The 17,280-nt window shown below is 43.4% G+C and overlaps 1 protein-coding gene across 1 annotated transcript in view; it reads right to left on the bottom strand.

Moving 5' to 3' along the window:
• Positions 1 to 17,280, bottom strand: part of CMTM4 (CKLF like MARVEL transmembrane domain containing 4) — a 47,818-nt gene that overhangs the window by 4,491 nt on the left and 26,047 nt on the right. Inside the window, exon 3 of the mRNA XM_084813256.1 lies at positions 1,526 to 1,624. Coding sequence (XP_084669382.1) covers positions 1,526 to 1,624 — 99 coding nt within the window. The remainder of the gene's footprint in view (positions 1 to 1,525; positions 1,625 to 17,280) is intronic.

Here is a 17,280-nt window from a genome sequence, read left to right as displayed (position 1 = left end):
GTAGTTTTGGAGGTGGGGAGCCTTATTACCTATAGACTGTATGTCACTCCAGAGCTATTTTAAGAATGCATCTAAAATTGAAACTAGAAACATGTCAGTGACTACTCTGGTGATAGATGCACCTGAAGAGTGATTTAACCAGAAATACTGATAGTGCAGCAAATAACTCTGATGTCTCAGAAGAGACTTCACTAAATTTAAGGGCTCGTTTGTGTCTCATTCTTGTTCTGTCAATTAAAATTATATAAACATGGATGCCAATAATCATAGGAGGATTTGAGGGTTGTAGGGAACGAACCAACAATCCCTGCTCTGCATACAATCGAGATATTATGAATGACAGTAATCTCAACCACTATGGAGCTGATCTATTTCCAGTCCATAAATACAGTTGAAATATATCAGTTATTTATTTACCTGATTGCCGCAATGACGTCAACTCCAAAAAATGCCATTATATTAACTCCTACAGTACGTAACAAGGATAATTCCTCCAAAATTTGTTGTAGCAATTTTTAAATAGCTGAGATTTTTGGCTTAGCTGTACCTTTTACATAAAGCAAATTGTACCGGATAATTTAAATGACAGCATACTGAAGAGTTCACATTTTTCTGGACTGACTCCATTACAATCATTTTTTTTTTTTTTAAAGAATCACTCCTAGGCTTCTTACAGTCACCAGCATGAAGAGAAGCAGCTTTGCTAGAAGCCCAAAGATGACTGCCCAACAGAAATAATACTATTAAGACCAGCCTTCTCCAACTTGGTGCCCTCCTGATGCTTTGGACGTCAACTTCCGTTAACTCCCATCAGCATGGCTACTATCAGGAACTCCGGGGTGGTAGTCCAAAACATCTGGAAGGCAACAGGTTGGGGAAGGCTGATTCAAAAAACCCTTTAAAATTTGCTGAAGATTCTCAAAAATTGCATAAGGTAATGTGGCTCATTAGCACACTCCAGGAGAGAGCGGAGGACAGGAAGGCCTGGCGTGCTATGGTCCATGGAGTCACGAAGAGTCGGACACGACTTAACGACTGAACAACAACAACAACAACAACAACAACATTGTGGCTCATTACTGAAAGAGGGCAGAGCTACATAAAATGGTGATTTTGACATAACCCTGCCCATTTGTGACTGCAAGATCATTTTTATTTTGATATCATAAGACCTTTCGGTAGTTTGCGTAAGAAATACATAAAATACAGTATAAAAGCCAATACAAACAAATACATTAAAAATATTACAGAAACAATAAAACAGAACAGACCAATTATGTGTCTGGGAAAGCCTGAATAAACAGGTGCAAGATTCACCACTTGCAAAATATTGAATGGACAAGCATGCTGAAGCCAAAAGTAAAGCACATCCTATTAGTGGTATCCCCACTACTTGCAAACAGGGTTGCTGAGTCTGCAGAATGGGAAGATGAGCAAAACATGCAATGCTGCTTAGCATTGTGAGGACACAATTTAAGCATTTATCTTTCCTGCAAAAGAATGAAAAGAAAGTAATTTTTCTTACCACAGCTGCAATTTCTGCTCCTTTTTTATGGTTAAGGGCAGCAAGTACTACAGATGCAATGAAAAAGAAGAAAGCGCAGAGTCCAGTATTGACCAAATCCTATTAAGACAGAATTAGGGAAGTTATTTCACAGTGACAATGTCAAGTGACTGGATGAAACAGAAAAAGTTTCACCATTCATACAAATTGATTTTTTTTGCAGAAGAGGCAACATTGACACAGAATGCACATTATATACCCTAATAGATCATTGCTACACTGTAATTTTGGGCCTGGGGTAGTACTGAACAGAAGCAATATTTGTTAGTAAAAAAATAAGTAAAGCATTCTGTAACTTTTTAAAAGGGCTTCTTCCATTCCAAGTGATGAGCCTTTGTGCAACGTGTCTACTCAAATAAAACCACTGTTCATTCTTCCAGCCTCAAAAATGTTATATGACCTAGCCATAGAATATATATAGATTTCTTTTTGATTGCTAGCTCTCTGGAATGTTACTCATATGCCTGCCACATGCATAATATATCTATTGCATAATATAGGACATTTTAAAATTTATTTTTATTTATTACATTTTTATCCTGCCCAATAGCCAAGGCTCTCTGGGCAGTTCACAATTAAAACCATAAAATACAACTTAACAAGACATAATATAAAACTTTTTTTTTTTACTTTGGCACGACGTAAAACCAAAGTAAAACCCAGCAGCAGTAACAGCCCAAGGAAATCCTGCATACTATATGCAAACTTTGTACTATTTGGCAATTTCATTTGCATAAGTAATATCGATTTTGTATTGACATGTATGAACACACGTTCTCCGCACAATGGAGGAACATCTTTTAATGTGTTTTTCCCCCCTGAAACATAGCAAAACTTTCAGAAACTCCTGCAGTTCAGTTTTACACAATTAACTGTTGCTTAGCAATGCAGCTCATATGCTTCCAAGCTCACAGCATTCCAAACCATGCCATTAACACACTGCTATGGGCATAATTACAATTTTGAGGACTTACAAATATAAAGGAAATTTGTTTGGTATTTTATTAACTTGTTAATAAGCAAATAATGACAAACAAACATTCAAATACGTTATAATATACAGATACAATTTCTATAGTCCCCACCCCAACCATACACACACACACATGATTGCCAACAAGTTTGGTGCTCCAGTTAGGGATACAGACTATATTCTGAATACTCTCACAGAAGTACACGTCAAGATCTCTTTCATCTGTTCCGCCTTTTCTCCCAGTCTCGTTTTTCAACGTAAAACAGATTCAACGCCTTTGGAATATTAAATCCAGGGTTTTCCAACCAGAACTGAGGATTCGAACTTAGCAGATGTTTTGTTTTAAGGAAATTGCCAATTTTAAACCAAAATACAAACCTGTGAAACCAGGAGCATATTCAGAATGGATTTTCATAACTCCTTCTTTATTACAGCTGGATAGGGCCATGGGTAGAGCTCAGATTAAAATTAGTTACCTAATACAGAACATCAAAATGATGTATCATATGTCCAGGGCTCCAATATTTCCCTTGGTACTGTATTCTGGGCCTTTACGAACAACCCAAAATTTTGTATCCCTTCAAATTAAAGGGAGGCTTTTCCCTCAATATGGCTACAAACTTATGTATATTATTATACTGAGGGGCAGGTATAGCCAAATAAATTAATTACAAGTGATCAACTATGCCCGCATTGTTTGCTTTTTTGTATTATAACCTTTATGATGCACCCAGAAAAAGTGGACTCTTTTCCCTGGTTTAGACCTAGGAGACCTATTCATGATCTCTTGGTTTTTTAAATGACAGATCCCCTTCAGATATTGACAGTATATTTACTTTATCTGATCTTACAGACTACAGCTGATAAACCAGCCACAAGGATGCATCCAAAGACGCATTAGCTCAACATGCAGAAAGATTTTGGTAGTACGGGCAGGTGGTATTAACAAGACAGTCAGCATTAACTTTTGTGGCAATAAAAACTGAATGCGATGGATGAAACACTATTCTCTGTCTCATGACTCAGACAAGTAAAGGACCTGGGTACTCTGTCCAGTCATGGGGGTAGATTTTTCTACATACAAAATACACAATCGTAAAGGGGAAACAAGGAAAGCAAGTATGCATTACTGGAATTAGTTTAGACTGCTATACACATGAGCCTTACTGCCAAAGAAACAATGTTCTGGCTTGAGGATGGCAAGAGTCAATTAAACCCCCAAAGCAAAAAAATAAGAGAAGAATTCTATCAGCACCATATGTAACCAACTCTGAAGAATTCTAGAGGCACCATACCTCCCTCCCCTTTCTAAGCATACTTGACCCCACATCAGTAGAAAAAAATGACTGTAACGATTTGGTATCTGAATCAAATGTACCCCAAGAAAACCAAACAAATAAAATACCTGGTGGAAGTGATTAAGCATAACACCATTTGCAAGTATAAAAACAAAAAATCCCTGCCTTTATTGAGACATCCCTTTTTCATTAGTCATCAGGGTCAATAATACCCCACCATGTAAAAACACTATACAAACAGTAAATGGGATACAACAGACCCCACTGATTTTTAAACGTTAAAAAAGACTGTAACATTAACCACATAGAACCTTTTGTGCATGTTTTTTCAGTTTTCCCAGTTATTCCAATAGTGGTAGATTTGACCCCAAAAGTTGTAAGAATAAACACATTAATTTTCTACTGCATTATGGAGCCCATCAAAATACCCCATGGCAATTTGCATCTCATCATGGTTGAGGACTATCTGGATGGGGAAAACAAGAGTTGTGGAAGGCTGACATAAAAGTTTTATTGATTTTTTCAGTGCTGTCATGGTGCATTTGACCCCACCTGTCAACAGGGGGTTATGTTCCTTCCTCACAGCCAAAGTATAAGAATATAAGAGGAGCCATGCTGGTTCAGACCAAGGGTCCATCTAGTCCAGCATTCTGTTCACATAGTGACCAACCAGCTGTCAACCAGGAACCCATAAGCAGGACACGAGCACAACAGCACCCTCCCACCCATGTTCCCCAGCAACTGGTGTACATAGGCTCGCAGCCTCTGGTACTGGAGGTAGCACATAGCCATCAAGACTAGTAGCCATTGATAGCCTTTTCCTCCACGAGTATCTGGGTTTAAGTTTTACCCACACTATGCCAGGGCATCATCACACTGAGAAAGGCCCATACGGCTAAGCAAAGTAAGGACAGGTTGCTTACCTGTAACTGTAGTTCTTTGAGTGGTCATCTGTGCATTCACACATATGGGCTCTGCACCTGAGTGGAGCCTCGATTCGGGAAACTTGTAAAGCTGAGAAAGTTTTTTGGCGGGAATCCTCCCCCACCATCCCACTGCGTGTGTCCAGAGGGGTTCCCGCCTAATCTCTTGGTTCAATGAGACCCTAATGTGGCCTCGCAACCAAAGGGAATGGAATGAACAACCACCTCATTATCAGACATCAAATTATGAACACCGAAGCGGGGATGGTGCGTGGGTTGTGTGAATGCACAGATGACCACTCGAGGAACCACAGTTACAGGTAAGCAACCTGTCTTTCTTCTTTGTGGTCTCTGTGCATCACACATATACGTGAGTAGCAAGCTCACTTAATAGAAGGGGGGGGCAGGTGTTCTAATGTAGTACAGATGAAAGAACAGCACAGCCAAAGGAACAGTCTGCTCAAGACCTGACATCTAGGCAATAATGCCGCACAAAGGTTGATGGCGATAATGCCACACAAAGGTTGACGGTGCCGGCCATGTTGCCGCACAGCATAATTCCAGAACAGAAATACCCCTGTCAAACACTATGGACATCACCATGGCTCATGTAGAATGCGCTGTCATCTTTCCTACATCCAGGTTTGACAGGTGGTAAGCGAGGGTAATTGTCTGGACTACCTAAGAGGCCAGTCTCTGGGATGATATTGGTAGACCTTTCTTGTTGCCCCCATAACACACAAAAAGTCTTGGGGACTTTTGGAAAACCTCAGTCCTGGATTTATAGAAAGCTAATGCCCTGCGAACATCCAAAGCATGCAATCAAGATGCCAACTCTGAGTAAGGAGATTGAAAAAATGCAGGTAAGGTTAACATCCTGATTAACATGAAAACTAGAAACAACTTTCAGTAAAACTGTAGATCTCAGCGAAGCACAACTTTATCTTTGTGGAAAATCATGCAGGGATTGCCCACTCTGAAGCCTGCTAATTCACTAGCCCGCCAGGCAGATGTAACTGCCACTAAAAAGGCCACCTTCCAAGACAATAAACAAAAATCAATTGTTGCGAGGGGTTCGAAAGGCTTAACCGCTAAAGCCTGGAGGACAACCGACAAGCTCCAGCTCGGTATTGGCAGTTTAATCGGAGGCCAAAGGTTCTTGACTCCCTGAAGAAACTGTCAGGTATGAGGGTGTGAAAAAACAGAGAAAGCCTCTACTAGAGCATGCAACGCTGAAATCACCGCCATATAAACTTTTATAGATGAGAATTTAAGTCCTTTTTCAAATAGGGACTGCAGAACCTGTTGAAGTGAGCAGTTGACCAGGTCTTCCCTATTCACATTCATAAAGTCAGAGAACTTCACCCATTTAAGGGCATAAGAATGTCTAGTGGCTGGTTTCCTAGCTGCCTCAAAGATTACACAAAGCAGTTCCATGAACTGCAGCACATCTATTGACTTCAAATTCTCCACACCATTAAGAGCAGTGTTTGGAGATCGGGATGTCAGCTCCGTCAATCTCACTGGGTCAAGAGGAATGGGAGCCAGAGATACTGATGTCGAGCCCTGCTGAGCAGTGGGGCAAGCCACCCCTGCCTTGGCCAGCGGCGGGATGGGTATGCAATCTGTGTAGTCTTCTAGTATCTTTGATAGCACCTGAGTCAACAGTGGAAATGGCAGGAAAAGGAAGTAAAAACCCTTGGTCCATCACAGGAGGAAGGCATCTCCAAAGGAGGTTAGACTTACACCTGCTCCACTCCAATAACCTCTGCATACTGTGTTTTCCTCCATTGTGAACTGGTCTACTAGAGGCACCCCGCATTGACTGAACAGGTAGCGGACAATTTCGGGATGGAGCTGCCATTCATGCAACACCCAAAAAGATAAACCTATTTGATCTGCCAAAACGTTGTCGGCTCCGGCAACATTAACTGCCATTAGGGAAATTTCTCTTGCGATACACCACTGGAAAATGTCCAGAGTCAATTTCACCAATGGGGCCGACCTTGTTCTGCCTTGTTTGTTCAAATAATAAACTACGGTTGTGTTGTCGGATGCAACTTGTACAATCCAACCCCGGACCTCTGATTTGAAAGCCCTCAGTGCTTTCTGTACCACAAGCAACTCGAGGAAGTTTATATGTCTGCCCTTTTCCGATCCCATCCAGAGGCCTTGCACTCTGAGAGATCCACAATGAGCTCCCCACCCCCACAGAGGTGCATGAGTCGTTATCGCTTTCGAGGGGGATGGATGGCGGAACGGCACTCCTAGAAGAATGTGGGATAGGGACATCCACCAATGGAAAGACTGTCTTATCACTCCAGGGAGCATCAGACAAGTGTGTCATGCATCCTCTGCGAGCTTGAAGATTCCAATGAACCACAGTTGGAGGGTCCTCATTCGAAGGCGAGCAAACGGAACCACCACAATCGTTGTTGTTGTTGTTGTTCAGTCGTTCAGTCGTGTCCGACTCTTCGTGACCCCATGGACCATAGCATGCCAGGCCTTCCTGTCCTGCGCTCTCTCCCGGAGCGTGCTCAAGTTCATATTCATTGCATCGGTGAACCACAATCATAGCCACCATCAATCCTAGAAGTCTCTGTACCGTACAAGCAGTGACGGTATTACAGCAACACCGGCTCGATGACTGGAGCAGTCAGTACTGGTGACAACACATGAATTGGTGAATCCAGCAATGGAGGAGATGCCGGAATCTTCGGTTTGGAAGATTTTTCGGCAGCCTTCTTTTTCTTCTGTTTTTTAAGGCCATTCAATCCCGAGTTTGGAATCTTTGCCTTTTTAGTGATCTTTCTCACAACCGAGAGCGCTAAGGAGCACCCCAGAGTTGGAGGATCGGCCCGTTCGATGGAAGATGTCGGGCAGGGGGACATCGGCTTGGATGAAGACACAGTCTCCCCTGCTTTGTCCTTTGCAGAAGATCCTGTAGCATTGTTTGTTTGTTTGTTTGTTTATTTATTTCTATACCGCCCAATAGCCGAAGCTCTCTGGGCGGTTCACAAAATTAAAACCAAACAACACACAATAAAACAATTTAAAATACACAGAACATTAAAACCACAATATAACAATACAACCACAATAAAACCTAGTAGCAGTGCAGGAGTTTAAAATACAGATTTAAAACAGCAAAGATAAAAATTTAGAAAGCTAAAATGCTAAAATGCCTGGGAAAATAAAAAGGTCTTCACCTGGCGCCGGAAAGAATACAATGTAGGCGCCAGGCGAACCTCACTAGGGAGCTCATTCCAGAGCCGGGGTGCCACAGCAGAAAAAGCCCTCCTCCTAGTAGCCACCCACCTCACTTCCTTTGGCAGGGGCTCACGGAGAAGGGCCGCTGATGATGATCTTAAGGTCCGGGCAGGCACATATGGGAGTGATGGTGTTTGGAAACAATCCAAACATTGTTTGGATCCATAGCCAGTAATGCTCTTCTCCACAGCTCTGCCTTGAGCCTGTCCGATCTGTTTTTCCATGCCTGTTTAGTAAATTATTGGAACAAGGAGCAGGCATCGGGTCAATGGCCTTCACCCAGACAAAAAAGGCAGAGGGAATGAGGGTCAGTGGGGGGCAACTTACTCCCACACTTGACACACTTTTGAAAAGGTGCCTTTGTGGCCATAAGTGACGCCGCAGCCATGGCAAACAACAAAAGACGGACGATAACAAAGGCATTGGGGGGGGTGGAAGACGACAAAGATGGAAAGAACAAACAAGAATAACAAACAAGTCCTCACCAGCAGCAAAAAAACCCCACTGGTAATTCCCTTTCTAGCACAGAGGAAGCGTCAAACAAGACTATCCACTAGGTGGTCAAAAGAGAACTGAGGGAATGGGCGGGAACCCACTGGGACATGCACAGTGGATAGTGGTGGAGGGTTCCTGCCAAAACGTTCCTCAGCTATAGAAGCTTCCTGAATGAGGCTCAGCACAGGCGCAGAGCCCGTATGTGTGATGCACAGAGACCACAAAGAAGAACTTGATTCACTAGGGTGACTAACACATCTGCTCGATCCCGTGGGAGGAAAGCATGACCTTGATGAGAATCCAGAAGTGCGCCTTTAAATTGGATGACTTGGGTTGGTTCCATGCAAGATTTTTGGATATTCACATAGAGCCCAAGGGCATCCAGAATATCGCAGATAAGTGACACCGAGCAAAGGAGGCTCCGATGCGATAGTGCCACTAGCAACCAATTGTCAATGTAAGGAAAGAGAGTGACTCCCTGCAGTCAGAGATAAGCACACACCACTGCCATGCACTTCGTAAAGACTCTCAGAGCTGTCAAGAGGCCAAACGGAAGAACATGGAACTGGTATGCCCGCATGCCAATGGCAAAGCAAAGATAATGTTGACTTGACTGTTTGATCGCTATATGGAAATATGCATCTTTGAGATCGATGGATCTTGTATCCTCTGCTGACTACTGATAGCACCCAAGAATCCAATGTAATCTGCATCCATGCTTGAAGAAAATGGGAGAGACGAGTTCCAAAAATGTGGAAAGGTACTTGCTGGCAAGGGCTTTGTAAGTCTTTGACTTTGTAAGTCAAAGATGACTCTTGCCATCAGGGTCAGACTTGTGGTGAGCAGATCTGAATTTGGACATCAGATGTTGCCTCCTTGATGCTGATGAAGGCTACTGCTGTTGTTGCCTTTGATAGCGTTTGCCCTGCTTTCTTTGTTGGTGAAAACCTGGATGTCTAAACCAATAGTGGGGCTGGGGGGTTGGGTAAGTCCCATCTTCTTAGCCGTAGTTTTCACCTTCCAGGCAGAATCCATGGCGTCATTTGTAGTCGCATTGAACAAACTGGCACCATCAAAAGGGAGGTCCTCAATTCTGGACCTAGCTTCCAGAGACAATCCAGCTGACCTCAACCACGCATGCCTCCTGAGCGCGACTGCGCATCCCTTTCACCCCACAATCTGTCTGAAGATGGGTGGTGTTTATCTGTTGTCTTGTCACTTGGGTCGCTCCCGTCTGGAACACCCTGGCCTGTTCCCTCTGGTCTTCAGGTAGGTGGTCACTAAGTGATCCCACTTTTTCCCAGAGGAACAGTTGATAATGTGCCATCATCACCTGATAGTCAGAGACCCTAAGACTCAATGCTGCAGATGAATAAATCCTGGAGCCCATGAAATCCAATCTCACTCCTTCATTATCTATTGGGGCAGAGTGAGTCTTGTGAGAATGGCTCTGTGTCGACTTGACAATTATAGAGTTCGGGCACGGGTGAGCAAACAGGAAGTCAGCGTCTTTTTCTAACACTCTGTACATGCTCTCCAGTCTCTTTGAAGTAGGGGTCATAGATGCCGGTGCTTTCCATGACTGTTTGACAGTTTTTAGAAGCGTTGGCAAGAAGGGAATAGCCACTGGCATTGATGTCTCCACGCTGACTACGTCAAACACAGGGTCTTTCAGCCTCTCGACAGGCTGCTGGGTTTCTATGCCCAGAGATTGTGCCATTCTGAGGATCTGCTCCAAGAAGTGGCCCAAGTCCACAGAGGGTGAGGCTGGGTCCTGAGTTCCTACCACTCCATCCAGTGATGAGATTGATGGGGCCACCAAAGAATAGGAAGCTGTGTCGGATTGGCTGTCATTTGTAACAGTACGGGGATGCCTCTGGACGAGATAGGGGATCTTCCTCACGCACACTAGGGGTCACTGAAGCTACAACCTGAGGAAGTACCAGAGGCTGCAGAGCCATCGGAGGCAAAGATGGCAGCATCGGGGGGGTCTGATCAGTCCTAGGTTGTCCCTGCTGATGAGCTACTGAGGGACACAACAAAGCAGCTGTCGGAATGGGTCTTGAGCAACACGCGTCCAAATCCATATAGTCATAAAAGCGATCATGCTGCCTCCAGTAATCCCAATAGTAGGTAGGGCAAGGAGGGAGAGACCACTCCAATCTCCCTTCCCAATCTGACAATGGCGAATGCAAACGATGTCTCGGGCGAGGCACATAATGAGTATCCTATGGTCTTGAGCATAGTAACTCAAAGACCTGGATTTGGGAGACTGTCAATGTTGAGGTAAGTATGCTGGTTGATGAGGCCATGTTTGTTCCCTGCCAGGAGGAGGAGGAGTTGAATCCCGAATCTCTCCCTCAGATGTCGAAACGATCCGTACCATGTCGATCCTCTGTATCGACAACTGCATCGCCCCGGGTCTAGGTACCAAAGTACCAGACCTCTTCAGTACTGGTGAATTTAGCAGAGGTGGCGGTGGCAGAAAATCCTTCAGACGTTCTGCGTGTGATTTTTCCTCAATTGCCCTCTTTTTCTTTTTCTCTGGGTCAGAGGTCTTAGGCATCCGAGCCTTTTTTGACAACTTTTGAGCTGTAGACAGTGTCAACGACCTCCCCGGAGTAAGAGGTTTCTCTATCCTGCCCAAGGCTAGAGCTGGCACGGGAGGGGAGGAGGGGGTTTAGACTCTCTCCCTCTCCTCAGTTTGGGGCACTCACCATTCTTTTGAAGAGGCAGACACCTGTGCCACTGGAGCTTTGGGATCCTCAGCAGCAAGTAACACCCTCTTCCAAAGCTCTGCACGAAGTCTATCTGCCCAGTTTCTGCAAGCCTGCTTTGAGAAACCCTGGCAGAGTGGGCATGCCTCTACCACATGCCCCTCTCCTAAGCAGAAGAGGCACAGGGAGTCCGAGGGTTTACTCCCACACTGGAAACACTTTTAAAATGGCGTCTTCAAGGCCATAGGCCCTGAGGTGATCCACGGGCGATCAAAGATTTTTATTTTTTATCATTATTATTTTTCATTTCTATACCGCCCAATAGCCCTCAAAGCATGAAATAACGATAGGGAGACACACCAATAGAATAAAAAACTCCACGAAAAATCTTTTTCAAACACAGTCCTAATGGATGAAGTTCCCGACAAGGCATCACAGTTGGCAGTCAAAGAAGAACCGAGGGATTAGGCGGGAACCCCTCCAGACATGCACAATGGGATGGTGGGGGAGGGTTCCCACCAAAAAACGTTCTCAGCTTTACAAGTTTCCTAAATCAAGGCTCCGCAGAGGTGCAGAGCCCATATGTGTGATGCACACAAACCACAAAAAACTGTTCCGATGCCCATTTCGGGAGTGAAACATCACCTATGTTGCACATGGCATGGGTGGGGTATTATCTGAGCTGGTATGATGAAATCTCACCTAAAGAAGATGTTGATGATTGCTCAAATACCTATTTCCCATAGTAAATGGATACTTAGGGGGGTATTCAAAAAGAGATGCTATTTTAAAATACTTCAAAACACACAAAGGTAAAAAAAAACAACTAATTTGAAAAAGATGAGACATTCTGAATTAGACCCCAGTGAAGACTTTACTATGAGATCTTTAGACAAAACAAACCACAATCCACAGATGAAAAGAGTTTCATCTGAAATAAGAGCAGCTTTGGGACAGAAATTCATTTCATAAAATAGTTCACAGGACAGGAATCCACAGGGCCATCTAGGATGAGAATCAAAGTCAATCTAAGCTGCAATTGTCCTTCATCCCATTCATAAATGGATTAATGAAAAATTGCAATTTGCTGTAACCTTCTTACTACAGGTCATCTTGCTCTATAATTCAGTAATTCTTATTAGCTGCCCTGCTCAAAGGGAAAGAAATGTCTAAATTATGAATTAAAGGAATTATTTTACTGTATTAGCTCAAAGCGGAATCTTTGCCCAGATATCTAGGCAATGCCTCCTAACTCCTACATTGCAAAATGATTCCCAAAGTGGCGGTGTCTTAAGTATTAGCAGGCCTTTTGTCCTCTGTTCAAATGTTTATTTTGCTTTGGCAGGCACAGCGCTGAATATTGCAGTGAGGCTGGGCTTTCCGGAGCAATACAAAACAAAAAGCAAAACACACAGTATTTAAAAGGGAACTTTCTGGCAAATGGAGAAATATGTATTCATTGTGTTGTCTTGTCAAAGACCAGGATTGTTCTTTGGGCTGCTTCCAATAATGTCTTTCCTCCACTGGGAGAAGTACAGGTGGAAAAGGTTACACAGGAATGAAAAAATAAATCTACATATATCCAATCTACATATACTGTTTGCCAATCTGCCATACAAAATCTCTGTGGATTCTTTGCTTCGTTATTATTCCCCCCACCGCAAGTTATATACTTACGCTGTTCAAAAAAGCAGTCCAATGAAGGAAAAGTGTTAGATCATAACAGGTCTCGTGTATCTCACATTTTGCATTATCTCACAATGACTGATGGTGCAAGTAAGGATAAATTCTTTATATTTCTAATATGCCCCATTCTTAAGAGCTAACACCAGGAAACTAAGCTGTCAATGCCAATTATAAATTCCAATTAAAATTAGAACAACCTACATGAACTCTCTTGCCATAACACTTTAGGAAAACGCTCAGGCTTAGAATCTGGCAGACCCCTATAAACTTAAGGGTGCAATGCTATGGGTTGTGCCCTCGATGAACGTAACACCTCAAACTTGGAAGCTTACGATCATCCAGTGCAGGGTAGGAGGAGCAGTGGATCTTTGCCTCCCCATCCTTCAGCCCTGCATTTTTTGCTAGTCAGGCTTTTTTGCCGGCTTATCTGGAGCATTTCAGAGGGGGAGAGAAGGAGGCTGGAATAACTCATATCCTGGCCTCTCCAGTCTCCTCCCCTCCCTGCCCTCTAAAATGCCCCCTTTTCTCCTCCAAAGTTCAATTCCTGACCTCAGAGAGCAGCCGGTGCAGTTGTTTCTGAGCTGCCTTAGAGGAAGAGGGGGAGTGGAGCTCTGATTCCCTGCCCCGAGGTCGGAGCTCTGTCTCCGACCTCAAATCAGAGAATCCGAACTACCCTCAGACACTGTCTAGGAGCCATAGGATTGCTCCCTAAGTATCTGAGCATAGGTTTTGGAGTAAAGTGTAGGCAAACCATCTCACTAAAAAAAAGAGAGAGCTGATATAGAAGCAAATAAGATAGAGCAGGGTGGGCAACTTTGGAAGGTCTGGGAAGCCATTTTCATTCCCCTCCCTTTTCAGGCTGCACTCCCCCCCCCCCCACACCAAAAAACACCCCATTAGAAAATAAAATTTAAAAAATGGTGTACAGAGCACCACAGGGCCAAAATTAACTTATTTGCAAGTTAATTTTGACCCTTGGGGGTTAGTAGCTCTGTTATAGCTACGCAGCACTAAAAGGATCAAAATGGCCACTCCAGATACCTTTTTTTTTTTTTAACGTTTTATTTTATTTTTTTACAATTTAAGGAGGCAGTGAGGATGGAGGGAACTGCTTGTTGCCCACCTCTGAGATAAAGGTTGTCTGCCACATGGTGGTATGCAGGAATTGGATTCTTGTAGAGGATGTTATAAACTGCCAGTGTGCAGTGGTCAAAGCCCCCATGCCTACAAGTTTCTAGAAAAAAAACCAGAACACCGCTGTTCCATTTGGCTAGACAGGATTTATCCTGAGTTACGTTTGCACTCATTTCTAGTGAGCTGGCCTATGCAAGAAGGCCTACAGAAATGCAAAAGGCAAAATACCAGTTCTTAATATACAGCAACAACAAAAAATAATTCACTGACAAACCTTACAGTTCTTACTTGTATGTGGCGTAAGCTACATATGGGAAGGACTACCCAGCCCAACCTGCTTTCCCGTTTCATCTGCCTCCATCTTTCCCTAAAGCATCTGCTGGATTCCAGCTAAGCTAAAGAATTCCACCTGCAAGGCCCACACAAACAGATGGCAAAAGAGGAAGAAGGAAGAATAGGCATCACCTCAACATCTAAGATTTGCTACAACCACACTTCTTATAGTAGGGGTGGGGAACTTATGGCACTCCAAATGCTTTGGCCTACAACTCCCATCATCCCTCACCATTGGCTATGCTGCTTAGGGTCGATGGGAATTATAGGCCAAAACATCTGGAGAACTACAAGTTGCCCACCTCTGTGTTATAGCAAGTGAGATTTGCCAAGGATTTCAAGGGTAGACGGTCGGCCACAAAGCAGCAACAAGCATCACTCTAGTTCTTGATCAGCCCAGTCTAAGAATAAAGGACAGAATAGCCCAATCAGAGACGTGTCAAGTTAGCAATAGCTGTTCAGAAATGCCATAAACTCTTGACAGCCATAATATTCCTCCTAAAGAGATTTAAGGGATCAGCTAGGAAAAAGTCTCCTTCATTAAGTACTCCAAGTTGGGACTGCTGCCAACAGCTCATTCACTCCTCCCTAACCCACCTATCACCAAAGATTTGCACTCTGCATTCTTCTGTCAGTCATGCCAAAGCCACATGAAATTCCACACACAAAGAGAGGAGAGGAAAACAATTCCACAGGCTGCTCTGAAAGGTCATCCAGAAGTATGTAGCACATTTTAAAAATTCAGTTATTGGCCTTTTAATCTTGCCTCTCACCTCACGGAATGAAATCTTTTCTATAGCCATTTGCCACCCAGCATACAAGATTTAGAATCCAGACTGATCCTCCCACCCATTATGGATGAAATGGGAAGGCAGCCGGCCATAGCAAACAGAGCAAGTTTCTGGAAGGCAAAGTATAAGGTGAAGGACTTAATTTGAGCTCATGCATATAAAGTCTCTGCTCCAGAACAGAAGCTGGTTTCAAGTTTCAGCTTACAACATGCAAAACACTAATAAAGGGTTAGCCTGAAGGTATATGCAGGGTACCTGTCCCCAACCCCTGAATAGCCCAGCCTGCCCCCAGACAAAGGGCTCAAGCTTCTAAGCCGGCATAAGCCTGTTATTTTAGAAATTAACTGCTGGGCAAAAGGTATGTTAGACCACTTGGAGTCCATCTTGTGTCCCTTTCCAGTGTTTACATCTGGTCAAGGGACTATGTTCTTCCCTGCAGCTTCAGATCCTTGATCATCTATCATAATAAAAGAGAATATATGTCTGTCTGTTCATCCATCAGCGCCAAGACCATCAAACCTAGACAACTGAAACTTGGCATGCACACTAAGGGGGCCCTGGGGGTATGCACCTTGGGGTTATTTTGTTTGTAAAATGCATTAATTAATTTGAATTAATTTTAATGTGTCTGTGTGGTTGAAGTCTGCAGTAAAATCTTTAGCCACTAGGGACAGACTTCCCTAACCAGCACATAGCTTTGCAGGCCATACAGTTTGAACCCGGGGGAGATTAGCACACTGAGGGACAGAGTTATATACCTGCTCCTCCCCACTGCAGTGGGGAGCCCTCCTTAGGAGAATGGAGTGGACTTCCCCCCCCCCAGAGGGCTATAGGGGTATGCCATGGCAGGGGCTGCGCCAATAGGTCCCAGTGGACACGTGTAAGTTTGCTTGAAGGCTTTGCTGTATCCAGGAATAGCCTAAGGGCTATTCCAACCCATGAAAACCCCAGTCCATTCACTCATTATATAAAGCAGCACTTATTGCACAACTCTGACTTCCCTTTAATCCTCCCTTTGGTCTCCATTTTCCAACATGTTTGTGTGCTACTCATCATCCTTTCTGCACAGTTCTACCAAGCATTTCAAGTTTCATATCCAAACAGCTACTGGCATTTAAAGTCAGAAGCATAGAAAATCCCCTACTCAGCCGACAGTTCCTGACAAATATAAAAATAAATGGGTTCTCTCTTGACGTAGGTGAAGAAAACAGTTTTTCCAGCCTCCATGCCACATACAAGATGAAAGAGGCTAAGAATCTAAAAACAACTGACTTTTTCTTTCATGATCCCCTGTAATTCTGACATCTGAAAATGAAGCATATTATTACACTAGTACAAATAATTCTACATATCGCTTTGGGGTACCCTACCAGGGCATTTATATAATATAGTACATCTCAGCATATTTACTGTTAAAACTGCAGAGCTGCTGAAGTTGATTTTCAGGCAACATGAAGGTCAAACACCAAAACTTTCCATTACAATATGGAAATGGGGCGGGGGGGGGGGAGACAGATTAAGCTGATCTTGCAGTTCACAGAATATCATTTAAAAACTCAGAATAGACACACTGATTTTCTTATATGCTGGGCAATTATGGGTCTTGTGTTTATGTTAGATGTAAGCCAAGAGCCAAGCCGATTTAGCCAAAGCCAGAATATAATGGTACAGCATAATAAAGTTTCTACTTGGAACTATCCTTTATATTCCCACATACAAAAGCCATTTGAAGTTCTATAGAGAAAGAGCAGAGAATAAAGGGCTACATGAAACAACTGCAACAAAGGTTTTTTTACTGAAAAATGCTGAAGATGTCTGCCATGACTCCTGCTATCTTTCTAGACAACCCCCTCAGATCATCCAAGACATCCGAGGCTATTTGTTGGGCAACTTCAGAACTCTACAAAAAATGGAAGTATATAATCATGTAATAAATGTAAAAAAAAGAAATCAAAAACGTATTTCAATTTATTTCAATGTATTTACTTTGGCTCTCAGCAAAGAGCAGCCCTCTGTTCAATTCTCTCATTCCTGGTTTCACATCTTCTATTCTGCATGCCTGGACCAGCCTTTCCCGGCCAAAACAACAACCTCTC

The sequence above is a fragment of the Heloderma suspectum genome, chromosome 8 (genome assembly GCF_057233095.1).
Source record: "Heloderma suspectum isolate Gila_16-S chromosome 8, 16-S_ref, whole genome shotgun sequence".
In the NCBI taxonomy this organism is placed as follows: Eukaryota; Metazoa; Chordata; class Lepidosauria; order Squamata; family Helodermatidae; genus Heloderma; species Heloderma suspectum.
Note: the sequence above shows the minus strand (reverse complement) of the source record. Positions and strands in the feature narration are given on the sequence as shown.